Genomic DNA, 27,970 nt, shown 5'->3' with positions numbered 1-27,970 from the left:
GGCTCAGTGTCTTATTAAATGGTGCACCTGGACCATTAAGGGAAGTCATTCACCAGTTAAAAGGAAAAAAGTGCTTTCTAGCCTTAAGAGGGAAAGGTTTGATATCGCTTTATTGCAGGAAACCCATCTTGATGATGGGGAGCACCTGTAGTTACAACAGGGTGGTTATGACTGGGTATTCTTTTCATCCTTTACTAATAAGAGTAGGGGAGTGGTGGTACCTATCCAGAAAAATCTTCTGTTCACATTATTAGAGCAGGTGAAAGATGAGCAATGGTGGTTTGTGATACTTAAGGCCCTGATACATGGGGAGGAATATGGCTTTTTAAATGTCTACTGTCCTCCGCATTCCCTCAAATTTTTGATTAGTGCTTTCTCTAAGTTGAGTGCTTTTGGAACACGGCACATTATTATAAGGGGGGGGGGGGATTTTAATTGTCTTTTGGATCTGACCATGGACAGGGATGCCTTGTGGGCACCCAATTATTTCTTCGCAGGCCAAGCAGGTGGTTGACTTATGTGAGGAGTTGGGGCTGGTGGACATTTGGAGAAGTCTTCACCCTACCGGCAGGGACTTCACCTTGTTTTTCAAACCGACATAAATGTCACATGAGGATTGACCTCTTTCTCACTCCCTTGGCCCTTCTGGATGCGATTCTGGGTTGTAAAATTGGGAATATAGCTACGTCCGATCACGCAGCAGTATAAGGCCAAGAGTGAAGGGCTAGGTTTGCGGCACTGGTGTTTGGACCTTTTTCTCCTTAAAAATTCCAAATTTGTGGAATACTTTTTGAAAGAGCTTCCAGAATTTTTGACTATCAACTCAGGCAAGGCTAGTAGTCCGTCTATACTATGGGAGACTGCTAAGGCCTTTGCTAGGGGATTAGCTATTTCCTATTCAGCTAGCCAGAAACAACAGAAGGAGGAACAGCAACGTCTACTTGAGACGCGGTTGAAAGCCACCGAGCTGGCACATTTTGCGTGGTCTTCGGTGACTAAGCTACAGCGGATCACGGCCCTCTGGGCTGCCTTGAATTCAATACTGACAAAACGTAAAGAAAGAACTTGCTTTTGCTAAACAAAGGCTTTTCGAATATGGGGCTAGACCAGGGAAGTATTTAGCGTACCTGACCAGGAAAAGGCATGCTCCCCAATCCATTACTGCAATCAGAGACAGCGCCGGGGTCCTTACATATGATGCTAAAAAGATTAATGAGGCTATTCTGAACTTTTACTCTGAATTGTATCGGTCTGAAGGTCGCGAGGACAGGAGGGTTAAAATGGAGACCTTTTTCAAGAACCTGGACCTCCCAGGGGTAACCTTGGAACAGGCTTCTCTCTTTAATGCCCCCTTGACAGTTCAGGAAATACAGTAGGCAGCTAGACAACTTCAGGGAAAGCGCCTGGCCCTGATGGTCTCCCGGGTGAGTTTTATAAGGAGTTTATAGGGATTCTGTCAGGTCCGATGTTGGAGATGTACAATCACTCCTATATGCATGAATGCCTACTACCATCTTTGAGAGAAGCTAATATTTCCTTAATTCTTGAAGGGGAAGGTTCCTGAGGATTGTGCCTCATACAGGCCCATCTCTCTATTAAATTCAGATTTCAAGATTCTGTCCAAGAACCTCGCGCTGAGATTGGAAAGGGTGTTGTCATATGTTATTAAAGAGGACCAGCCAGGCTTTATAAGGAGCCGTAGGTTGCTGAATATGGTCAAATTTTGTCCACAATGAATCGATTCAGGGGTTGGTGATTTCCTTAGATACAGAGAAAGCATTTGACCAGGTGGAATGTCTGTATCTTCTTTATGTCTTAGAACAGTTTGGGTTGTGTGGAGTCTTTGCTAGGTGGGTGGAGATTTTATATCACCACCCTCTGGCCACGGTCATCACCAACTGGGTGAAGTCTGGGAATTTTAGGATTGGTAGGGGTAGTCACCAAGGCTGCCTCCTCTCACCATTGTTGCTTACGTTGCTGATAGAGCCACTGGCAGAGGCCATTCGTAAGAATGTCAACATAACCGCTCCGGAAGTGGGATCAAGAGCACACAAGATTACACTGTATGCAGATGACGTCCTTCTGTTTTTATCAAACCTGATGACCTCCGTACCCCATTTGATGCAATGTATCAATTCATTTGGGGCTATTTCAGGATATAAGATCAACTTTACAAAATCGGAGCCTTTGCCTTTGGGAAAGCTTAAGGATGTGCCAGAAATTGAAGGTGGCCCTAAGTTCCCTTTTAAGTGGTCATGGGCAGGGTTCCAATACCTTGGCATTTTTATTAGCTCCAAGTTTGATCTGTTATTTTGGACTAACTTTGCTCACTTACTCAACAATATTAGGCAAGATCTCCAGAGATGGGAGGCTCTTCCAATTTCATGGCTGGGCCGAATATCTCTAATTAAGGTGAATGTTGTTCCTCGTTTGCTTTATCCTATGCGTATGCTCCCTATAATGTTTCCCAGGTCAACGCTGCGGAAGCTTATGGGGTGGTTTGGTTCCTTTGTCTGGCATCATGGGCGGCCCCTCATCAAACTTACTAAATTACAATTGCCTCATGGAGGGGGAGGAGTTGATTTCCCAGACATCAGGAGGTATCAATTGAGTTCCCTGCTGTCCTTTGTCTGTGATTGGGTCGGTAATGATCCAAACTCAATATGGCTAGATATTGAGGCCTCCCAGGCAAAGTGCCCTCTTATTAACCTGTTGTTTGTGGATAAGATGAGGACAGTTATGGACCACTGCCAGAACCCCATTGTCATTAGTACAGTCAAGGCATGGAGGGCAATGCGTCAGAGTGAGGGTTGTTGATCCAAGACTTCGCCACTTATACCTATAGTTGGCATGCCAGGTTCCGACCAGGGATGATGGACTCAGGGTTCAAACTATGGGCAGCGAGAAGAGTTTCTAGTTTGGGAGACTTGTTTGAGGAGAATGTTATGATGCGTTTTGAGCAATTGAGCCGCAAATACGGGTTGCCCAGTAGAGATCTTTTCAGGTTAGGGATTTCATACAGAAGAAGGCTATGCTTCTCACTAAGCCCTATAAGACCGTTGCAACAAGATTGTTGCTACGTTCCACAAGCACCCTTTCGGTTAGTGCCCTCTATTGCCTGCTGGGTGGCAGAGCCTGGCAGGATATTAGCCGGTTATGTGAGGTCTGGGAGCAAGAGTCAGGAGTGGAGATCTCTTCTGAAACATGGGAGAACATGTGGGAGAATACTCCAAAGATCTCAATCTGTAATAGGACGTGCGCTCCGCAGTTAAAAGTTCTGCACCGGGCTCATCTGGCACCAGACAGTCTGGCGAAGTTTTAAAAAGAGGCATCTTCAGTGTGGCCCAAATGTAAAATAAGTATAGGTACTCTTACCCATTGCTTCTGGAAATGCCACAGACTCTGTGTTTATTGGAGCACTGTGGCGGGAGAGATAGGGAGGGTATTGAGGATTGAAGTCAAAGTAGACCCGATATCTCTCCTCTTAGGTTTACCGAATTTACCATCTTTAGGCAGCATGGGAAGAAACTATTTAATATCTTGCATACTGTGCATGGAAGAATACTCTGATGAATTGAGTGTCTGAGAACCCACTGGGCTTGCTGGGATGGCAGAAATTAATTATGGAGCACATTCCCTTGGACGTCTGTAAAATATGGTGCACCATACAACAGACCATTTTTATAAGACGTGGCAGCCCTACATGAGTTATTTGGATATAGATTTTGTCAGTTATCTTAATTAGGGTGTTTGTTTAACCAGGATGGTTAGATTTGTCAAGCCCTGGGCCCTGGAGGGGGTCTCCTGAGTTAATGCAGGTATATATACAATGCTCCTGTTCCTTTGTTTGGGAGCTTTGCGCCGAGCATAACTGTTCTGTATTTTGTGGGGTTTTTTTGGTGTTGCTTTGCACAATAGTGTTAGGGTTTGTTTTGTATTATAGGGTAGGTTAGTAGACAGTAGTTGTATTGTAATTTGTGTTTTTTCTTTTTATTACACTGATATTTGTTATTGTATATTTCAATAATTTTATATGTTTGTAAAGTTAAAAAAAAATTGCTAATAAATATAGTCACAAAAAAAACATAAGGGCTGCAGTGCTGACACTGCATTCTTCTAGCAGAAACCACTTTAAATGAAGTGGATGAAATCTGGCAGACTTTACTCTTTAAAGAAATAAGTTGAGATCCAGCGCCGTGTTTCCTAAGGCCAGTTAATTCAATTAAAAACTGAGATCTTTCTGGCTACTGCTCCTCAATTTTCCTGTACTTAAACCTGCTGAGTTATGGTGTTTTTGTAAACTTATTTTAAATTCATTTGTCACTCCTCTGGGCAATTCACTGAATTTATCAAATGCTGGGCATTATTGTAAACTAGATGTCCAGCGGAGGGCAAGAGGGGATCAAATAGATGAGATATTCATGCTGCTACAGATTTGTCACTTGTTGTAAAAATATATGTTCAACTCAGAGCCCATGGTCCTATTTTGTGAATTAATTTAGGAAAGTTGCACAAAATGACTCCATATTGTTGCTGACGAGGGATTAAAAAGAGCAGGAGTAATGGAGCAGCAGAAGTTCAGTTATTCATTTCATAACATCTGGGGACATCTGGTAATAAAGCTAGGAAAGATGTAATTGAGGTAATCTTGTATGCTGAGTATGTCTGTCTATTTTGTTCCCAATAATTATAGAACTAGTGACTGATTTGGTTTCAAATGAACAAATTTGGTTTATTTAATCATACTGATGCAACCGGCTATGTTAGGTTAATGAGTTGAGAAATATATTATGTGTTGTACTTTTTTAATTACAGGAATCAGTGTAGAGTTTTTGTGTTCACTACGACCAGATGTACCAATGGAAAGCATTATAGCCTGTTTAAATGCTTTGAAGTCACTTCTGGATGTTGTTTGGCCACGTTATAAAGTAGGAAGCGATCAGGTACTACATGGAACTAAATTCCATCAAATTTTTGTTTATTTCTGCATTACCGTCTTTTTTCCAAAGGGAATGAAACTTACTTTATTGAGTTTATTCACCATTTTCCATTTAAATAAACATGCTTTCATCTCACTTCAATGATGGTGAAAGAATCCTGGGTTCACATCCTGCCATAAACTAACTGACTGACTGAATTTGGATTTCAATAATTAATTTGAACATCCTAGCCTAGAAAGGGGAATAATTACTTTGTACTCTCAATTGTTATTCATTTATTCCTGTTGAAAATACAAAAATATGAATATTTGAAAGAGTTGATTTTAACTCAATAATACATCACTAAAATAAACAAAAACACTAAAATAAACAATCCACTAACCTGTTTTTTTTCCCAAGCATGGAAATGAAAGTTGGGCAATGTACTGGGGGATTAATACAAACACATTTGGGAAATCTTAAAGTAGGAGTGAAAATTTGAAAATTGATGGTTAAGGCAGTGCTTTCAGTTTTGTATGAATAAACACACATGCAGTGACCAATAGGTATGCTGTGTGAAATACCACTGAGTAAAATTGAAAATCTGCTTTTAAGTGACTACTGTTTCATTGGATTGTTCAAACAAATTGGAAAAATTGTTTTCCCACTATTCCGTATTGTATCCTGTCTGACTTACCTGGACTATTATGGCTTTAATTAGATTGTATAAGTGCTGGTTTTGAAATTGCATTGAATGTTTTTTCTCTTTGCATATTTATAAATAACTATCTTAATGCATTTAAATTATGTTTTGTTACCCTTGTCATTACTTGTTTTTCCTGTTTTACAGCAGAGAAGTTGCAAAGCAAAGAAATCTGATTCAGTCTGAGCTAAAATATTAGTTAAAACTGACCGATAATATATTGGTTCCAGACATGATTTTAATCTTTTCGCCTCTCTCTCTCACTACTTTTTTTTCTCAACTCAATGCCAGAACCTGTCCCACATGATTGTCTTTGCACATGAGAATTTCCAATGAATGTTTATCATGCGACTAACATCAGTGAACCAAATTCTTTTCTTGCCATTATCCACAAGTTCACTTAAAACCAAGGTAACTGGGTAGTGATCACGAATAAGAGCCGTGAAGGAGGTATCTGTCCCAATCTTTTGAAGTAGAGGTCAACTAGTCTGCATGTTCGTGTGCAGATTGACTTAGATCTGAGAGCTCTCAAAACTGGTTAAATAGCATTCCTTATGATGCAGTTACTTACGGTTCGGAACAAGTTGGAGTTTATACGCAACCCAAATTTTACATATACTAAAACCTCTTGAGTCTATATTCTCCATAGCAGTTAAGGCTCACTCTGAAACTTCATTTTCTTGACCCAGCTATTTTCCTCTTTTTTTTTTGATGAAATTTATATTAATCTAGAATCATGATGCACGGAAGAATGTGTTTATGATTTGTATTTTGACTGGCTGAAATTCATTTTTACCACCATTCAGTTGAATTAATCATTTTGTATGTACTAAGTCTTACAGACTACAAAAATACTGGTTTCAACATTTTGATTGGTGCTTAATTAATGGACCTAAACTGGGATAGTGCTGGTTTCATGTGATTTGATTTGGTGATTAAGACTGCAGAGTGTACGGGCTTCTCAATAAACGTTAAATTAGAATATAGCTTCTCTGATTTGTTCCTGGTTGAAGTGCACATATGCTAGCATCTATTCATAACTGGATTGGAATGAACTGTGACCGTGTTTTGAGAAGATTTGTAGCTCAGGTTGGGGTTCTGGATGTAGGTTTGCTCACTGTGCTGGAAGGTTCATTTTCAGACATTTCTTCACCATACGAGGTAACATATTCAGTGAGCCTCAAACAAAGCACAGCTGGTGATTCATGTTTTCTATTTATATGTATGGGTTTCTTTGGGCTGGTGATGTCATTTCCTGTTTTTTTTCTCAGGGGCTGGTTAATGGGGTCCAAGTGAATGTATTTGTTGATAGAGTTCCGGTTGGAATGCCATGCTTCTAGGAATTCTCACGTGTATCTCTGTTTGGCTTCAATACAATGAGAAAACTTGAGGGCCGGCTGATTATTTATTGTCCATATGTGTATTTCTTTAACTGACATTGATATGAATTCAATTTTCTTCTTTGCAGGAGCTTGGAGTGGAATTACTGAATGTTCTGCATCGACTAATATTGACACGCGAGTCCCCATTCATCCAGCTGGCTGTAATTGATGTTGTCGAAAGAATTATCCGTGCAGCTCAGGAACATGTGAAAGAAAAACGGAGAAGTGCAGAAGGTGAGTGTTAATAGAATACATCAATTGGCAAAGAAGTTTGTAAACTTAGCAAACCCTTTGCACCAAAACTGTTCAGTATAGCAATACCTTGGTATAAGAATATTTAATAATTGGTTGCACTTATATTTTATACTATTGCATAGTGCAAAAGTTGAACTGCACATCTGTGCCCTTTGTTTTGCACATGATTTATTAATTTGATTAAGCATTTGAAATGATGAATGGGACCAAAATCATCATCATAGAGTAAAAGAGGTAAGAGTTGATGGAAACAACATTATGGTATTTTAAGTTAATAGATCTCTTAGTTGAAATTTAAGTTTTACTTTGATACACAATTGCAGAAAATGGCATACTTCAAGCACCAGTTTCAGTGTCCAAATATAAATATGCTTCCAATTATTAAATATTCTCAAACCAATTAAATACAGGAAAACCTGGGATCACTAGAGCACTTTGCAGTGATCTGTTCGAAAGACATATAGCTTCCTGTTCTCTTTTCCCACCCCCTTTTTTCCTTTTTGGTTGTCATGAGAATACTTAGTAATTAGTTGAGTACTTATTAGTCGAGAATATTTTGCTTGAATTTAGAACAAGCAATGTTTCAGTGTAAGTGACAACTTGTACAGTTAATTTCTCATAGACTAATATATTGTCACAGTACCAATCCGTTTTGAATATTCCCACTTCATATTATGATATCAGCCTTCCAAGTTTCAAAATGATGGACTATGCCATGAAGATCAACTCTGTATTAAACATTGCCTGGTGTAGCTCAGGATTATCACTTTGGCATGGAAAACTCTGCCACATTTTGGGGTCAAAAGCTAAAATTAGCTAGCATTACCATTTCTGAGCCCAAGTAATCAAACTTGAAAATATATTTACATAGATTTGATGGTTGTTTGGGAATGGACAAGTGCAGAGGACAGAAATTCTGATTTTCGAGGCACAGTGTTTAATGTTTAACCAATTCAGTGTGCTTCATACTTATTTAGACTGAAGGATTGAGTAGTTTTTCTCTAGCAGTCAGTAATCTGCTATTTTTTCATAAGTTGCTTTAAAATATTATTCGATGAAAATAATTCATGATACCACTAAACTTGCTGTGAATCTCTCTGACGTTTGTCCTCATGCAAGGCTTCATTTTTGTTTTTCTTATGTTCTGCCATTAACCAATGACCAGTGACAAATCTGTGAAAACATGCTTAGCTGATCAGACACAGGCATATTTTGCAACATCAAATGACTTCACTGATATTCTCACACAGTACAAATACCTAGTAATGTTGCAAGGCCTCATGACCTATCCAGACATCCATATTTGCAAGCCTGACAAAGGTTCTATAATAGTCATCCTGAGCAAGCATGGCTATATTGAAAAGAATGCATATTGTGCTTCATATCAGGTTTAAATTCATATCTGCCATTGTATGTGATTGCATAACTCTGCTTAAAAGTAAATTGTAAGTAATTTGTTATGACTTGTAAACGAGAAACAAACTGCCATTAGGCATGTGTAATAGGATGTGTCCTCATGGTCACTACCTCCTATCTACCCAAAATACACACAAGTGACTTATTTTATCAATGACTGTTCGACATGCAGGCATATATATCAATTATAGTGTCCCTAGTTCATTGTCGTCATGTTCAGCAAACATGGCATAAATCATGAATTGAGCCTTGAACATCTTGATCTGAATGTGCAGGATAGAATGCAACTAATTGTATTGCTCATTTGGAGAGCCGAATAGAGAAATACTGAGCTGAATGAAGACCTCCTGTACTGTAACAATTATTGTGATTCTGCAAATTCCTTTGATTGTTTATCTATTGAGCTATCAAGTTTTATGTAAAAATAACAACAAAATGTGTTTCAGTGTTAATTTCATGTATAATTAATACTTTTATTCAGTTGATGATGGTGCTGCTGAGAAGGAAACCCTACCAGAATTTGGAGAGGGCAGTGACACTGGTGGACTGGTACCAGGGAAATCCCTTGTTTTTGCAACACTAGAATTGTCCCTCTCTATACTTGTTCGTCAACTTCCACAATTAAACCCTAAACTTGTGGGTATTCATATGAGCAATGGAAAGCCTCAGCCGTTGTCCAAGGATGGTGTTAAGTTAGTAGCAGCTGCCCTGGGAATTCTCTCTGAACTTGTTTCAGTGTGCTCTCCTACAGGTACGTTGTGCTTGTTTACAACACTAATTTTGTTTTCAAAATGTTGATTTTGGAAAATCTATATAATATATCAATGTCTATTATTGGCAACTTTTACCAATTTACATCTGTCAATTAGCAAAACTCAACTGGGGATAAGGTGCGGTACTGCAATGAGCCTCAACGTGCACAGTGTCGCTGACTAAAATCATCTTAAGACTGATTTTTGATTATCAGCTGGCTCCGACTAGAAATGATAAAAAAAATCAAGTTCAGCTGTGGTGATGCTGAATAGCCTGCCAGCACTTGGATATGGCATAATCAAATGAAGTAAAATAAAAATTGCAGTATTTACACATAAAATTTTCATCCTTGTTTTCAATCCCTCCATGGCCTTGCTCCTCCAAACTCTAATCTCCTGCAATCCCCAACTTCAGATCTGGATTCCATTAATTATAGCCTTGAGTATTGTTGGTTTTAAATGTTCCACCTTTAATGCCTTTAGCTTCAAAGCCCTATGAAATGGAAATTCCCTCTGAAACCTCTCTGCCTCTCCATCTCTTTTTCCATTCAGACGATTCTTGAAACCTGCTTCTTGGACAAAACTTTATCAACTTTCTAATATTTCCTCATGTGATTTGATGTCACTTTTTGCTTCATAATACTCATTTGTGGGGGGGCATGGTGGCTCCGTGGTTAGTACTGCTGCCTCACAGCGCCAGAGACCTGGGTTCAATTCCCGCCTCAGGCGACTGACTGTGTGGAGTTTGCACGTTCTCCCCGTGTCTGCATGGGTTTCCTCCGGGTGCTCCGGTTTCCTCCCACAATCCAAAGATGTGCAGGTCAGGTGAATTGGCCATGCTAAATTGCCCGTAGTGTTAGGTAAGGGGTAGATGTAGGGGTATGGGTGGGTTGCGCTTCGGCGGGGCGGTGTGGACTTGTTGGGCCGAAGGGCTTGTTTCCACACTGTAATGTAATCTAAAAATCTAATTTGTTATTTTATGTTAAAGACACCGTACAAAACATGTTTCTTTACTCATTCCTCACTCTTCAGATGCAGATATGTGATGATTATTCCCAGCATTTTGAACTGAATTAGTTTTATTGTCACATATACTCAAGTGCATATAGTGAAAAGCTTACAGTTGCCACATTACAGCGCATCTTGTGTACAAAAGTACCCACGTACCGATGTTGAAGAGCAAAATCTTCGGAAACAAAAAAAATTAGGAAAGTAAATAAATAGTCTATCATGTGCTTGTGAAACCTTGCTGTCTCTTAATTTTCTGCCATGAGAACATGAAAGATTCTTCATAAATCAAAGTTTTTTTTTCTGAATTGATGGGTAGTAGATTAGTTCCATGATGTTACCAATTAATTAAAGAATGTATCCAGGTTACATTCGTGTGCAAGCATGCAGCCAGATTCAGAATATTTGTTCGGAACCTGAGCCAGTCTCCACCATTTGTTCTTTGAGCCAAAGAAGAACTTTGAAGAAATGGTTTTCAAAAATATACAGTCAATTCTTTTAAAGGTTTAATAGAAACTTAATTTTGTACGCATTTTTCAATTCATTGGACATGCTCCAATTATTTTGATTTGTTACAGGGAGCATTTCTGTTCTTCCCACCATCCTTTACCTTATCATTGGAGTCATTAAAGAAACTGCAATCAAGACACTTGATGGTTGTACATCTTTAACAGTTGGTGCAGCGCTGCAGGCGTTAAAGGCTGTTGTCTCCTCTCCTCTGGCTCGAGCAGAGAAGAGCCATGTTGCATGGACCAGGCTTCTCCGTAGTGCTCTTACAACGATTTTAGAATTTTGGAATCCAGGTAGCAGGATTTTTTTGTTAAACTCTAAACAATAAACAATGTATTTTCTTACAAGAATATTTCAACTTGTTAAGAGAAAAAGCAGTTTCTCATCATTAACTACAAGAACTTGTATGTATATGATGTCCTTAATATATAACAATGTCTTGCAGGATTGTAAGATCTTGTATTTGTATAGCAGCCTAAACATTGTTAAATGTGTGAAGGTGCTGCACAAGAACATTGTCAAACAAAGTTTGATACAGAGCCACATCAGGAACTTCTGAGGCATGCAACCTAAAGTCTGTAACAAAGCTGGGTTTAAAGAGTGCTTAAAGGAGTCAAGAGAGATATGGAGAGTTGGCAGTTTAGAAAGTTAACTCCAGACCTTTAGTCCACAGTAGCTGATCAGTAGTGGAACAATAAATATGAAGAATGTTCAGGAGGTCAGTTAGGTAAGCTTACTTGGAGGGTCTGTGCAGCTGAATCATAAAAGGAAGATTAATCCCAAAAACACAATAAGGACTTTTGCAGGGAGTTTGTGAAACATTTTGGATTCCTAGCCAATGTGTCCAATTTTTTTTAAATGAAGCTTTCAGTTAATAGATTCATACTTGTATCTTAATTTTAGTGTTGAAAATTTATTTGCTCAGGTTTGCTTCGTAGACTTACAGTAGCTATTCCCATTTGTAACTTCCTTTCCATTTGATGCTTTTGACGGGTATCTGCTTTGTATCTCTGATAAATGCACCAAATTTTATTATAGGAAAAGATAAATTGTTTACATTTTGTACAAATCTCTGCTTTTACAAAAGCATGTTAAAATAACATAGATGGGAAGATAAACATCAGGGTAATGCAGAGGTCCCAATGCAGCTGACTGTTTGTTTGAGAATTTCCCAGAAAGTTAGAACTTCTGATGGTCCATTACACAGTATCTGGAATCTCCAAAAAAAAGTTAGACTGAGAGACTTTTAATGGAAAAGTTTGCAGAAATAAAACTTACTGCCAACTACTGGCCAAGAACAAAACTTACACCACAGGACTGCAGATGCTGGAGATCGGAGTCAAAACGTGAGGTACTGGAACAGTACAGCCAGTCAGGCAGCATAAGGTCTATGAGTGGAAGAAAGGCCATTTGGCCCATCGAGTCCATTCCGCCATTCAATCATAACTGATGAGCATTTCAACTCCACTTACCCTCACTCTCCCCGCGGTTCTTAATTCCTTGCATTTTCAAGAATTTGTCAATCTCTGCCTTGAAGACATTTAACGACCCGGCCTCCATTGCACTCCGTAACAATGAATTCCACAGACCCACCACTCTTTGGCTGAAGAAATGTCTACTCATTTCTGTTCTAACTTGACCCCCTCTAATTCAAGGGGGTGTGCCCACTGGTCCTAGTCTCCCCGCCAATGGAAAAAAATTCCCAGCGCCACCCTTTTCTAAGCCATGCATTATCTTGTAAGTTTCTATTACATCTCCCCTCAATTTTCTAAACACTAATGAATACAATTCCAGATCCTCAGCCATTCATCGTGTTAGGCCTACCATTCCAGGGATCATCCGTGTGAATCTCTGCTGGACATGCTCCAGTGCCAGTATGTCCTTCCTGAGGTGTGGGGCCCAGAATTGGACACAGTATTCTAAATAGGGTCTAACTAGAGTTTTATAAAGTCTTAGAAGTACATCACTGCTTTTATATTCCAACTCTCTTGAGATAAATGACAACATTGCATTTACTTTCTTAACCACGGACTCAACCTGCAAGTCAACCTTTAGAAAATCCTGGACTAGCACTCCCAGATCCCTTTGTATTTTGGCTTTATGAATTTTCTCACCGTTTAGAAAACAGTCCATTTCTGTATTCTTTTTTCCAAAGTGCAAGACCGCTCACTTGCTCATGTTGAATTTCATCAGCCATTTCCTGGACCACTCTCCTAAACTGTCAAAATCTTTCTGTAGCCTCCCCACTTCCTCGGAACTACCTGCCTGTTCTGCCTAACTTCGTATCATCGGCAAACTTTGCCAGAATGCCCCCAATCCCTTCATCCAAATCACTAATATATTAAAGTGAACAGCTGCGGCCCCAACACTGAACCCTGCAGGACACTACTTGTCAACGGCTGCCTTTCCAAAAGAGAACCTTTTATCCCGACTCTCTGCCTTCTGTCAGACAGCCAATCCTCAATCCATGCCAGTAGCTCACCTTAAACACCAGGGGCCCTCCCCTTACTCAGCAGCACCTTATTAAAGGCCTTTTGGAAGTCTAGATAGATAACATCCACTGGGTTTCTGTGGTCTAACCTACTTGTTACCTCTTCAAAGAATTCAGGCACGACCTCCCCTTACTAAATCCATGCTGACTTGTTTTAATACGACCCTGCATTTCCAAGAATTTAGAAATCTCATCCTTAACAATGGATTCTAGAATTTTACCTATAACCGAGGTTAGGCTAATTGGCTTATAATTTTCCATCTTTTGTCTTGATTCTTTCTTGAACAAGGGGGTTACAATGGTGATTTTCCAATCATCTGGGACTTTCCCTGACTCCAGTGACTTTTGAAATATCACAACCAATCCCTCCACTATTTCCTCAGCCACCTCCCTCAGAACTCTAGGATGTCGCCCACTGGGGCCAGGAGATTTATCAATTTTTAGACCTTTGAGCTTTTCTAGCACTTTCTCTTTTGTAATGGTTACCATACTCAACTCTTCCCCCTGACTCTCCTTAATTGTTTGGATATGATTCATGTCTTCCATTGTGAAGACTGACGCAAAGTACTTGTTAAGTTCTTCAACTATTTCCTTATCTCCCATCACTAGCCTTCCTGCATCAATTTGGAGTGGCTGAATTTCTATTTTTGCCTCTCGTTTGTTTCTTATGTAATGAAAAAACTTTTACTATCATTTCTAATATTACTGGCCTGCTTACCTTCATATTTAATCCTCTCCTTCCTTATTTCTCTCTTTTGTTATCCTCTGTTTGTTTTTTGTAGTCTTCCCAATCTTCTGATTTCCCAGCGCTCTGGGACACTTTATAGGCTCTCTTTTCCTTTGATACATTTCCTGATTTCCTTTGTCAGCCATGGCTGTCTAATCTGCTCCCCGGATAATCTTTCTTTTCTTTGGGATGAACCTCTGTACAGCGTCCTCAATTACATCCAGAAGCTCCTGCCATTGTTGCTCAATTGTCTTCCCCACTAGGGTCTGCTTCCAGTCAATTTTCATCAGTTCCTCTCTCATGGCTCTATAATTACCTTTGTTTAAATGTGACAGCTTTACTTCCGATTTTGCCTTCTCTCTTTCAAACTGCAGATTGAACTGTACCATATTATGATCGCTGCCTCCTAAGTGTTCCCTTACTTTAAGATCTTTTATAAAGTCTGGCTCATTACATAGCACTAAGTCCAGAATAGCCTGCTCCCTGTGGGTTCCATCACAAGCTGTTCCAAAAAAGCCATCCTGTAAGCATTCCATGAATTTCCTTTCTTTGGATCCACTGGCAACACTCTTCACCCAGACCATTTGCATATTGAAGTCCCACATAATCACCGTGACCATGCCTTTCTGACATGTCCGACCTATTTCCTGGTACATCTTGCGCCCTGGTCCTGACCAATGCTGGGAGGTTTGTACATAACTCCCATTATAATTTTTTTACCTTTGTGGTTCCTCAACTCCACCCAAACAGACTCCATATCATCTGACCCTCTGTCATTCAGTGCCATAGATTTAATTTCATTCTTAACTAACAAGGAAACCCCGAGTCCCCTGCCCACCTCTTCTTTTCGATAACTTGTAAATCCTTGGATGTTTAACTGCCAATCCTGAACCCCTGCAACATGTCTCTGTGATGCCTACTACATCATAATCATTGATGATGATTTGTGCTGTTAATTCATCTACTTTTTTACGAATACTATGAGTATTCAGGTAAAGCGCCTTAATGCTAATTTTCTTATCCTCATGATTTCCAACATCTCTAATATGTCCTAGGTTATGCTTCCTTTTTGCTTCATTCCTAGTTTGCGTTGAACTTCAACCCTGCACACATGCTAACATGCTGCTTATCTTTCTACTTGACTCCATACTCCCTGTTGCTTTCCTTTTCCCTTCCCCCCCGATTCTCAAGTTTAAAGTCCTAGTGACCACCCTATTTATCCTTTTCACCAGAACACTGGTTCCAGATCGGTTCAGGTGGAGACCATCCCATCAGTACAGACCACCCGGTTCCAAAACTGATGCCAATGTCCCATGAAATGGAATCCCTCTTTCCCACACCAGTCTCTTAGCCACGTGTTTACTTCCCTAATTTTCTTATCCCTCTGCCAATTAGCATGCGGCTCGGGCAGTAATCCAGAGATTATGACCCTCGGACCTGTTTTACAATTTCCTTCCTAGTGTTTGATACTCCCCAAACAAGTCCTCCTTCCTCGCCTTGCCTATGTTGTTAGTGCTAACTTGGACCACAACAACTGGATCTTCTCCCTCCAATATCCTTTCAAGCCAATTGGAGATGTCCTGCACCCGGCACCGTGCAGGCAACACACCTTGCGGGACTCCAAGTTCGGCTCTCAAAGGATATTATCTGTCCCCCGAATTATAGAATCCCCTATAACAACTACTCGTCTTTTTGCTCCCCCTCTTGAATGGCCTTCTGCACCATGGTGCCGTGGTCAGTGGCTCATCCTGTCCATAGCCCTTTCTCTTATCCATACAGGGAGCAATAATCTCCTACCTCTTCGACAAGGTCAAGGGCTGAGGCTCCTCCTCTCCAGAACTCAGAATCCCCTGCCTGCCTCACTTACAGTCCCACCCTGTTGTCCCTGATCACTAACTGTATTTGAATTACTTAATCTACTGAGTGTCTGCCTCCTGTTAAAAAAAAAGCGTCCAGGTAACTCTTCCCCCTCCCGGATGTGCAGCAGTGTTTGAAGCTCAGATTCCAGATCATCAATTCCGATCCGGAGTTCTTCCAGCAACCAACATTTGCTGCAGATGTGGTCACTGCCGTTCACATTGGGATCAGCCAGTTCCCATATCGTACAGCTACAGCACATCACCTGTCCAGCCATCTCTACTTATTTAATTAATTTATACAAATTTATGAGTTAAATAATTTCTTGTACTTCTCTATGGTTTTATTCAACTAAACAACTAATAATAAACTTTTAATCAGTCACATGATACACAAGAAATATGAGTTGAAATGCCTTCGCTTAGCAACACACGAGCCTCCTTTTGTTTGGTTCAAGAGGGAGGGCGGGTGGGAGACCCTACATGTGTAGTGTCTCAGGATTCAGCCACTGTCCAAATATATACCCAGCAGTCCTCTGTGCCTCGCTGTGGCTCTCTCTCTGCTGTTCCTTTAAAAGCCTCACTTACCCAGCAGTCCCGTGCCTGTTTCTACTCAGTGTTCGCTCAGCCAAGGTAAGTTTTTATATTTTAAAGTTATTTCCCATCGGGCCTCTGGTCCTGGCTGTCGCTTCTTGCACTCCAACTGCCGCTGAACAAATGAAGAACACTGAACTCCCGAGGTAAGTTATTATAATTTAAAGTTACCTTCTTTTCGTGATGTGGAAGGTAGCTGGAGAGGCGATAGGTAGGTGAAGGTGGGGAGATGATGGTGATCGGTCAGAGCGGAGGGGAAGGAAGACCGATAGATAGTTCAAGCAGGCAGTGCCGAGTTGGAGGGTTGGATCTGAGATAAGGTGGGGGGAGGGGAGATAAGGAAACTAGTGAAATCGACATTGATGCTGTGTGGTTGGAAGGTCCCAAGGTAGAAGATGAGGCTTTCCTCCTCCAGGCGTCAGGTGGCTTGTATATGGCAGTGGACGAGGCCCAGGACTTGCATGTCCTTGGTGAAGTGGGAGGGGGAGTTGATGTGGTCGGCCACAGGGTTGTGGGATTGTTGGGTGCATGTGTCCTGGACATATTCTCTGAACCGTTCCACAAGTTGGGTGTCCTGCCTCTCCAATGTGGAGGAGACCACATCGAGACAACGGATACATCTCTGCCGGATGTGGAGTGATCCTCCACTGCCAAATTCAAGCCACCTAACGCCTGGAAGAAGAATGCCTCATCCTTCCAAGCTATCTTCCACCACCCCCCCCCTCCCATTTAGATCTCAGCCCCTTTGTGCTCCCCCCGATGAAGGGCTTTTGCCCAAAATGTTGACCCCTCTGCTTCTCTGATCCTGCCTGACCTGCTGTGCTTTTCCAGCACCATGTTTTTTGGCTCCATCACTTCCACTAGCAGCACACACAATTGTACATGGACAGTCCTCGACACCAGAGCCAACCAACACCAATTCTAAAGTCCATGTCCCCAAGTCTGAAAAGCAAACCTACACCACCACCCTCTGTCTTTAGCTTCGAGCCAGTTCTGTATCCACAGGGCTCGTTTTCCCTGTGTTCCATGAGATCTCATCTTGCTGACCAGTGTGCCATGAGGAACCTTGTCAAGCACCGTACTGAAGTCCATATAGATCACATCCACCTCTCTGTTCTCATCAATCCTCTTTGTTGCTTCTACAAAAAACCAGAATATGCAGTTACTGCTGAAGATAAGAAGGCAGCATGACTTGGCTTTCCCCAGCTGTCCCACACTGGGAATTTAGCTGTATTAATGATCTACTGTGCACTTCTGAAGCCTCCTGCATTAGAGGTTGGACCCAGAAATGTCGGGAGCATGAACAGTGTCTTCAAATGAAAATGGGTACAAGAACAGTAATCTGACACTAGATGAGTAGATTCAATTCAAGGTTTATCTGTTTCCCTTTCTGTTGCTTCATTGTTGTGACTTGTAGTTTTCTTTTGATTATTATTTAGACCTTTGAATTATTTGCTGTATCTCTATTCTATACCTATTACACAAAGGAATTGCCTCCTAACTCTGCTGTCAGGCTGGACGTTCAGTTGGTTCATGTCAATCCATGGATGGAAGGAATCAAAATTCCTTAAGTGCACAATCCTCTTCTTCATCCCTAAATCAATAGCTGTGACTATTGAAGCTCCAGTAGCAGAATATTTTTGGATTATGTTTGTTGCTATTTACTTTAGAACAGAGTGTGTGATTCAGTGTGGACCAAAGATTGGCCAACTTAGCTGTCACCAAAAGTCATAGAGTTTGACAGCAGAGAAACAGGCCCTTTGGTCCAACCCATCCATGCCGACCAGATATCCTAACCTAGTCTAGTCCCATTTGCCAGAACTTGGACCACATCCCTCTCAACCTTTCCTATTCATCTACCCATCCAGATGTAATTGTACCAGCCTCCACCACTTCCTGTGGCAGCTCATTCTATACACGCACCATCCTCTGCGTGGAAAGATTGCCCATTCGGTCCTTTTTAAATTATTCCCCCTCACCTTACAGCTATGCTCTCTAGTTTTGGTCTCCACTACCCCGGAGAAAAGATCTTGGCTATTCACCGATTGATGCCCATCAAGAGTTTATAAACTTCTATAAGGTCACCTGTTCTCATCTTGTGCACAGTAATATTTTGACAATACACAGCAAACATCTAAGTTGTGGCAAAGATTGTAAGTTTTTCCTCCTCTTCAACACCAGCTCCCAAACTTCTCTCTAATTTGAAGGGAATAAAATTCTTTTGTTTTAGCCCATTGTCTAAATTTTGCACGTTTTGTTGTTTTTGTAGAAATGACTCTGTCAGAACTGGATGAAGTGAGCATGCTAACTGCCATTAGTGTTTTCTTGATGTCAGCAAGTCCAGAAGTCACCTGTGTACAGTGCCTTGAAAAAGAATGTATCAACAGGTTTAAAATAGTTCTCAGTTCTAAAAACCCAGTAGTAAGTATTCTGCAAGATTTACTTGATTTATTTAAACTCAATGGAGATGGCAGATATGTTTGCACATCGCTCATCTACTTTGATTTATAGTTAAAATCAAATAAACATTGTCAAAAATGCATCTTTCTGTATTTTATAAACTGCGCTGTCGTAGATTAGATTAGATTACTTAGTGTGGAAACAGGCCCTTCGGCCCAACAAGTCCACACCGATCCGCCAAAGCGCACCCACCCATACCCATTCCCCTACATCTAACACTACGGGCAATTTAGTGTGGCCAATTCACCTAACCTGGACATTTTTGGACTGTGGGAGGAAACCGGAGCACCTGGAGGAAACCCACACAGACACGGGGAGAATGTGTGGAGTTTGCACAGTCAGTCGCCTGATCTACTTCGATCCAAAATTTGATCGGATAGTCGGTTCTGTTATAGTGCATGTTTCTTCAATGTGAATTGGCTTTAACGTGCTTGAAGAATTTAGACCGTTATTTGTAGAACGTGAACTTTCCTTACCTGTATTGGTTATTACGCGATTCTGGCCCCAACAGTTTAAATGGCACAGCTGATGCGTGATTTTCTTATAACGCAAGATCGCATGAGAACAGAACTTTTGCTTTATATCAGAACTGAGTCTAATTGGTGTTCAATTAGCTTATCAATTGCGATGTTCATGATGATAATAGGAGATCATTTCCCTTGTAGAATTCATTCTTGGTGGAAGTTTTCAATTTTCTTCATCCTACTACTGATCTGCATCTGAGTGACTGCAGAATCTTACATTAAACTATTCAAAATGCCAAAGTGGTACAGGGGCTAGGATGCTAAAATGACCTCGAGTAAGTGGAAACCAGCAAGAGTTTCTGTCTTTATTGCAATGCAGTTACCACTGAATAAAAATGTATATGTAGATATTAGAGGAAAATAACATTGGTCTTGGCTGTAATTCCCCTCATATTTTGAATGCATCATCATCCAGGTTGATGCACAAAAGAGTTACTGAAATATTTCTGGAACAATACCTAAGTAAATCTTTTCAGCAGAAGAGGGGAGAACATTTTTGAACAAATTTAAAATGGAGCATGTTTCTGAATTTAGCTAATTAATATTTGGGCTCACGCACTAATTGACATAGAGCATGAAATGCTTATTGTCAGAAAACTTCATGAAATGTCACAAGCACGTTAATGGAAAGACTTATTTGTTAAAACATGACATGATGCAGCACTAAAACATACAGATAAGAAAGAATAAAGGTTTTGTTTCTAATCTGGTGAATTAACTGGTGATGAGCTAAATAGTGATGAATTCAGAGACCTTACTCTTAAGAACTATCCAAACAATGAAAAATACACTTGCAAACATCAGGAAGAATCAGGTTTGGCTTTGATGTCCCTGAAGATCTAATTGCCTTCACTCAGATTAAAAAATCTCTCTTTTGGCTTTGGGTAAGGTACCATCGGACAAATGATGCTGTGACCTGAGCCTGAGTCAATAACTTGAGAACAAAAACAAGGAATAAAATTAAGGTATCAGCAGATACCTTTGCTGATGAACCTTAAAAGTGTATCCTTCTATAGAAAGGCGCAAGGCAGCAACCTCTACCTGTTTTTCATATGGTTAAAGAAATACCTAAATAAGAGTTCAGTCTAAATAGGCTAACATTTCAATGTATAATACATTATAATGGGATATTTTAGGTCCTATTAAAAATTTTGCCAAAATCTGATTTATTTTTCAGTATTTATGCTTTTATTTTTCTCTCATGTTTCTAAGAAATTGTTCTTCTTTCATCTTAGGTGCTTGTGCAGTGCTACAAACTACTGCAGACAATATTTCAGCATCCTAACCGGGCAGTATCTACTCCTTACATTCACTCCTTGACTATTCTAATTGTACAAAAATTGAGAGAAGTGGAGAAAGAAAAGCCAAGCACATGTGCAGAATTGCAGGCTGTGCAAGCAGGATTGAAGACTTTGGAGACTTTGATCAGCTTGGCTGATGAACAAAACAGTGAGTGCTTTTTTGCAGTTCACTTCCAGTAACAGCTAAGAATTATGTTCAGTTTGTAGCTGAGGGACTTTACTAATTAACTCAATTTTTAATTCTGCCATTATCCTTGTTTCTTTTTGCACTGCTGTGAGGATGAATGTTTAAGTCCTATGCTTGCATCCTCCTTTGTTAGCTGCTGGGAAGCATGAGCACCTACCTAGATAGAAAATCATCATGTAGTTTGTCCGCATTGAATTGTTGTCTGGGAATGGAAAGAAGAGAAAGATTGCACAACTTTGTTAAATGAGTGCTGGAAGTTTTTAGATTAGATTCCCTACAGTGTGGAAACAGGCCATTTGGCCCACCAAGGCTATGCTGACCCTCCAAGAGTAACCCACCCAGACCTATTTCTCTCTGACTAATGTACCTAATACTATGGGCAATTTACCATGACCAACTCACCTGAACTGCATATCTTTTGGATTGTGGCAGGATACCGGCGCACCTAGATGAAACTCACACAGACACAGGGAGAATGTGCAAACTCCACACAGTAGATGAGAATTGAGTTTGATCTTGTTTTAATCCTGTGTCGATCCTTCCACACTTTTCTAAATTGGTTAGAAATTCTGATTTATTTTCTGTTTGGCCAGAATACTGACAACAACTGTCAGGCTCCATTAGCAGTTCAGCTGTTTTTCAAAGCGGGATAGTAATTGCTTTATTTAAAATTGACTGTACATTGAATGTGTACATGTAACATTTGAGTTCAGAATGTAATGAAATGTTCGCTCGTGACGCCTTCAGCGCTTCAGTTAGTTATGTTAACTAAATTGCAGATTTTTAAAACTCCACTCCCATTTGGTGATCATGCATACATTTTCTGTACAAAATTCAACTTGACCATTGCATACATTTATACAGATTCAGTTCTAGTGTAAATTTGTTTAAATTGTTTGTTCATATGTTACAGGAGTCCATTTGGTTGTCTTGCTTCTACCAATCCTGATATCTTGTCTTTTGGATGAAAATGCTTTAAATACAGCACCAAATCCAGCCAAGAGTTTACATGAGTTTGCCCTTCAGAACCTGATGCAAATAGGCCCTCGGTATCCATCCATTTTTCAAACATTAATGGGTACTTTGCCAGCTATGAAAGCCAGGCTTGAAAGTGCTGTTAAAGGTAACCAGGAGAGCATCAAAGCAAAGACAGCAGCTGGACAGTCCAAGTGTTCTGAGAAAACTTCTCCCAGCATTCAGCTCAAGACCAATTTTTCTAATTTCTAAGAGCTGTAAACCAGTTTACGGAACTGCGAGTATTATTAAGCTGACTAAACTAGACCAAGCAAAGGAATATGAATGGAAGAAATGTTTTAGAAATAAATCTTATGACTTAATCTCGCATGTTTCAGTTATGACAGAGGGCTAACATTTAGAACAATGTGTGGATGTGTTAACCTTTAACTTGAACATCCCAAATTTAATGTTCTAAATCCATGTTTACAATTTTAAACATTTATTTTACCATTCTCACTTTAATTGCTAATTCACAAAACTGAAGTCTTAAAACTATTTCAACTGTGTTATTACAATAGCTTAAGGATTTGGAATGGCTCGTTAACAAGAACTTGATCTCCAAGGAAACAACTGCAAGTAGATTAGTAGGAATGTTAAAGATAATTTTATGCAAACATGTTTTTCACTAAAAATATTGCTCTCCTCTTGCCAGAATTTGCAGAAAACCTAATGCAGCAGTGTTATTAGTATGCTCCAGAACAACCAATTTATAACCAGCAGTAGCTAACTTCATAAATGGACTCTGAAGATAATTGCACTACAATGCTATTATTTTTTTCAAGTGAATAAAGTTACCACTACTAAATCTGTTTTTAAAAATGTACTCTGGACTCTCTTGAAACTTTTTAAAAAGGAAAATAAATTTGTAACCATAAATTGTTTACTGAATATGGCTGTTGATGCCATTCAGTTGTGTTTTTGTCAGTAATTATGACATTGCACACTGTGTATAATAATCTTATTCTGGAGTAATCTTTATACAGAAGGTCTAATTCCAAAAGTTATTCTCACAGTAAAGCAGTCTGCCTGCTGCCACTGACTAGTTTGTATCTTTTGGTTTAACTAAAGCTCTAAAGTACTGTACTAATAGGTGGCTTAAATGCCATGTATAAAACACCGTTGTAAATTCTACAGAATAACCACATGTGCATTATTGTTACATTTTGCTTTTGTAACTTCACTGAAATAAAGCTAATTTAATTTTGTCTGCTTTATTATTCCTAACTTTTCCTTCCTCTTAAGTTCTTCCTGTCCCATCATATGACTCCAAAGGTTCAAACCAAAATCAGACAACAAACTTATTATTTTGTAGATTTTTTTGTCTCCTCCATCTTTTTCCTTCCTTCTGGTGTCGATGCTGATATCTGTGCCATACAATTCCCTAGGTACTATCAAACATTCCACATGTGGGAACTAAATATTTTGACAGACTTTATTCTTAGGTGAGAGTCAGTAGAATTTATATTGTTTCACTTTCAGGCATTTTGGAGCCATGACTGTTTCCCTAATCCAGAAATACTGATAATAGTTCATACGCTTAGATTTGTTCGAGCTTTGTTCAAAAACAGCACAGTCTACACATCAAGCCTGTGACCTTGCTGGTTTGCTTTATCATATAATGCTACATTTAAGAACTAAGCCAGGAAGTCATTTTGGCAACATACAGTTAGTCCCAGGAACCTTTTTCACCAGCTTTGTTTATGATTTTGCTTTGTGTCCTGACTTCTAAGGAATGTACTTTGTTCATATAGAGCATGTGTCCACAGCTATAAGTGGGAACAGGCCCCAGTCTCAGGAATTGTACATCATTAGTTCTTTCACAATTTTAAAAACTCTTCCCAAGCTAGATTTTGCACTTATTTAGAACCTGACTTGTCTGGTACTAACAGCTGGATGCCTTCAAAACAATTAAGGCCATATGATTACAATAAGTTCTTATTCTAAGGACTTCATTCACTTTTTTTTTCTTTTACATATTAATGGACAAATAGGTGGGGTTACCATGGGATCCACTCGCACTAACATTTTTGTCAGTTTCTATTAGGAATATGGTTTCAGTGGAATGACATCTCATTCCTGCACTTGCATAGATCATATCTTTGTTACATGTGAATCTGCAACTGCTCCTAAACCTTTGTTTATACATGGGCTCCAACCAGCTTTCAAATTCACCTTTAGAGTAGTCTATAAACCCCCTTTCATCAATGTCCCAGTTGAGCAATTAGCTAAATGGGTTCTCTACTACCACCATAAACTTACCTTCACTGGTCGGTGTATCATATTAGCCATTAACAGGATGCTGCTGTCAAGCTAAAAAAACATTGTCTACCCCACAAACAAATGACATATGTGAATTTCAATGCCAGTGGTGATGGTACGATGGCTACACATCACAACAACTGGCCATTCACAAAAGACAAAAAGTTCTGGCTGCATTCACAAATATTTCCCAACATTAGGTGTAACCCCACAATTGGATAGTACTTAATAATTCACTGTATGCTTGGAAGATGATACATATATTCATATGCTGTGGTATTCCCTATTGTGAATTTCAGACAGTTGACTTAACCTTGTTTAAAATTAAGCAAAAGCTTTAGAGTAACTGTTGTCTGGTGCATTCTTTATGCCAACATCTCAACCAATCATGTTTTTCAGGTAATATAAATAGTTAGTCTTGCTAACTACCCTGATGAAACGCTTTCACACTGTCTCTTTTTTCAGCAATAACCATGTTCTATGATTGAATGACAAATTGCTTACAGATACTTTTCAATAAAATGGGAGAAAATTGTTGTTTTTGGATTTTAATCTCCTCTTCTAGTGCTCTTGCAGACATAGTGCTTGATATTGTAGCTTGCACATTTTGAGCAGAAATCCACAGCTTACTAGATATGGTATGAATCCTACTCTCTAACCTATAAAGGAGATGGAATAAACACAATCAAACTGTCCTCACATATGAAATGCAAAACAGCATGCAGGTATAGCATTTAAGATGAAGGCAACAAACAATGAGAAAGATTTATTGGAAGTAAGAGAAAAAAGATTCAAATAGTTTGCTATACTCTATTAACAATCCTAATTTTAAAAAAAGTCATTCTGTCCTTACCACTGAACCTAGATGAACATCTAACAGAACTGGAAAGACCCTTTCCTGATGGCCTCTGAAGAATGGTCATAAGATGAAACAATGTAACTTTCACTTTCTTCGGTTCTTGTTTTACATTTATACATTATGAAATTATGACATATGTCCACAAAAAGCTAAAAATTGAAATATTCTAAAATTTGTAAAATTAGAAGTAAATTTGATGACCTGTTTTGTGGTTCTTTGCATAAATAGGTTTTGGAATCTGTGCATCTTCATTCTCAGAACCTCAGGGTTGTGGAACTTTGGCCTCTTGATGCTGATCCAGCGTTCGATAACATTGTGGATGAGCTGGTCTTCGTGTCAGATCCATTTGCCTGCTTGTTCCCCCTAATCCTTGACTCCTCTAAAGTTTAAGAATTTCTCTCTCTCAGCCTTCAATACATTAAATAATTCACTCTCCAGAGGTCTCTTGAATAGATATCTTAAAAGATTCATGACTTTTAGAGAAGAATTTCTTACTCCTCATTACCTTAACTGTCTCTAAATTCTAAAATTATGCTATAGTTTTAGAAATCCCTAAGAATTAAAACATTCAGGTGACTGGAAACTATCTGTTTCAGTCAAATCAGCGCTCATTCTTCCAAACTCCCAATAGTTTAGGCACAACAGCTCATAATTTTCCCCTATGAGAATTCTTTTCTGGAACCATCCAAATAAACTGCTTCCAGTGCATGAATTTTCCTCCTTAGAGACAAATCTTTTACACAGTGCACGAGGTCTGTTTTCACTAATGCCCTGTAAAATTGTAGCAAGACTTCCAACTTTTATGTTCTATCCAACTTGCACTAAAACATTTGATCTATCTTCATAATACTTGCTGTACCTTCTAAGTTTTTCTGATTGATTTAAGATTCCTGTATACAATGGCATTCTGTTGCCTCACTCTATTTAAAACGTTTTTGCTTTCCTTCCTTCCAAAGTGAATAACATCACACTTTTTATATTGTATCCCATATACGAAACTTTTGCCACTCATATTTCTAAATAACTTTTCAGAATCTTTAGAATTTTGTTACACATCCACTTTCCAAATTTTTGAGTTGTTAACTTTCACAGTAAACATTTCTTTTGTACTTTCTTGGAAATCTAAATAAACTGCTGCTGTAGGTTCCTCTTTTTCACCTCTTAAGATAGTCTGGGGACAAGTTGCTTTTATTCCCATTAATTTCCCAAGTTGTATCTTTAGTGGTAACAATTGTTTTAAGTTCTATCAAACCATTTTGCCCTCTTCCTGTTTTATTGGCTTGATTTAGTGTACTTTACCATGAAGACACATAAAATATTTGTCCTAAGTATCTGTCATTTCCTTTTTCACTTTATTCACCTGTCTCATCCACAAAGGGACTAATCCTTACACAGTTGGTTGCTTCTTCTTTATATACTTACAGAAACTCATTACTTTAGCGAGTTTTGAGAAGATTTGTAGCTTCAGTTGAGGTTTTGAATGTAGGTTTGCTGACTGAGCTGAAAGGTTCATTTCCAGACATTTCATTACCTTACTAGGTAACATCTTCAGCAGACCTCATGAAAAGCAATGCTGAAAAATTCCTGCTTTCTATTTATATGTTTGGGTTGGTGATGTCATTTCCTGTGGTGAAGTCACTTCCTGTTCTTTTTCTCAGGGGGTAGTAGATGGAGTCTAACTCAATATGTTTGTTGATAGAGTTCCGTTTGAAATGCCATGCTTCTAGGAATTCTCATGTGTGTCTTTGTTTGGCTTGTCCTAGGATGGATGTATTGTCCCAGTCAAAGTGGTGTCCTTCCTTATCCATTTGTGAGGATATTAGTGAGAGAGGGTCAAATCTTTTTGTGGCTAGTAGGTGTTCATGTATCCTGGTAGCTAGCTTTCTGCCTGTTTATCCAATGTAGTGTTTGTTACAGTCCTTGCATGGTATTTTGTAAATGACATTAGTTTTGCTCATTGCCTGTATGGGGTCTTTCAAGTTCATTAGCTGCTGTTTTAGTGTATTGGTAGGTTTGTGGGCTACCATGATGCCAAGGGGTCTGAGTAGTCTGGCAGTCATTTCTGAGATGTCTTTGATGTCTGGGAGAGGGGCTAGGGTTTCTGGATGTGATTTGTCTGCTTGTTTGGGTTTATTGCTGAGAAATCAGCAGACTGTGTTTATTGGTGTGGTGTAAAATTCCAAGCAGTGGAATGTGGTGAAACGGTTAAAAATTATGTCCCAATACATGTGTGAATCTAACCGGAATGGAGGTGTTGCTTAGTCCCGTGTGAATCTTATTACACACCTCCCCGTGTGAATCTTCTTATCTGTATGTAACCAGAATGGAATGTGTTTTTTAGCCTTGCTCTGCTGTTCACATGAATGTTTATATCTGGAAAAGAGTATATCAGCTGGAAAAGTCTCCAGTTCGGTGAGTCTGCTCCGGGGTTACGTTTAACCGCCGAGCGTGGGTTGTTGGCAACCGCTCTACGAGAACTGACGGCTCCCAGTTCCGGTAACATGTAGAGTGAGTATAAGCCAGACCCGTTGTGCGACGCTGCGGGGAATAAAATGCCCATATTCTAGCAGTCTCGCCTCTTGGTCGTTTGTTCTGTGTCAGACTACTCTCCTACGAACCTGACCTTGAGAATTTTTTAAAACATTTGGCGCTGCGAGCAGGGTCAATCGCAATTGAGGAGAGATTTTGATACAGAACAATGTTTTGGAAAAAGACTAAGAAACCAGAAGAACAAACTGTGGAGGTCCCGA

The 27,970-nt window shown here is 39.5% G+C and overlaps 1 protein-coding gene across 7 annotated transcripts in view; it reads left to right on the top strand.

Moving 5' to 3' along the window:
* heatr5a (HEAT repeat containing 5a) overlaps nucleotides 1-23,307 on the top strand; it is a 186,940-nt gene extending 163,633 nt beyond the window's left edge. For 6 of the 7 annotated variants that reach the window (XM_087990048.1, XM_043698067.2, XM_087990052.1 and 3 more), the window contains 7 exons: nucleotides 4,816-4,943; nucleotides 7,091-7,238; nucleotides 9,157-9,426; nucleotides 11,014-11,238; nucleotides 18,883-19,034; nucleotides 20,833-21,046; nucleotides 21,999-23,307. In XM_087990048.1, coding sequence (XP_087846174.1) covers nucleotides 4,816-4,943; nucleotides 7,091-7,238; nucleotides 9,157-9,426; nucleotides 11,014-11,238; nucleotides 18,883-19,034; nucleotides 20,833-21,046; nucleotides 21,999-22,312 — 1,451 coding nt within the window. In that variant the 3' untranslated portion in view covers nucleotides 22,313-23,307. The remainder of the gene's footprint in view (nucleotides 1-4,815; nucleotides 4,944-7,090; nucleotides 7,239-9,156; nucleotides 9,427-11,013; nucleotides 11,239-18,882; nucleotides 19,035-20,832; nucleotides 21,047-21,998) is intronic. The other variant, XM_087990051.1, reaches the window with a different exon arrangement.
* The last annotated feature ends 4,663 nt before the right edge of the window (nucleotides 23,308-27,970 follow it).

The sequence above is a fragment of the Chiloscyllium plagiosum genome, unplaced genomic scaffold (assembly GCF_037043375.1).
Source record: "Chiloscyllium plagiosum isolate Xiang-an unplaced genomic scaffold, Cpla_swu_hap1 HiC_scaffold_8, whole genome shotgun sequence".
NCBI lineage: Eukaryota > Metazoa > Chordata > Chondrichthyes > Orectolobiformes > Hemiscylliidae > Chiloscyllium > Chiloscyllium plagiosum.
The sequence above is the reverse complement of the archived record's forward strand: the minus strand, read 5'-3'. Positions and strand labels throughout refer to the sequence as shown.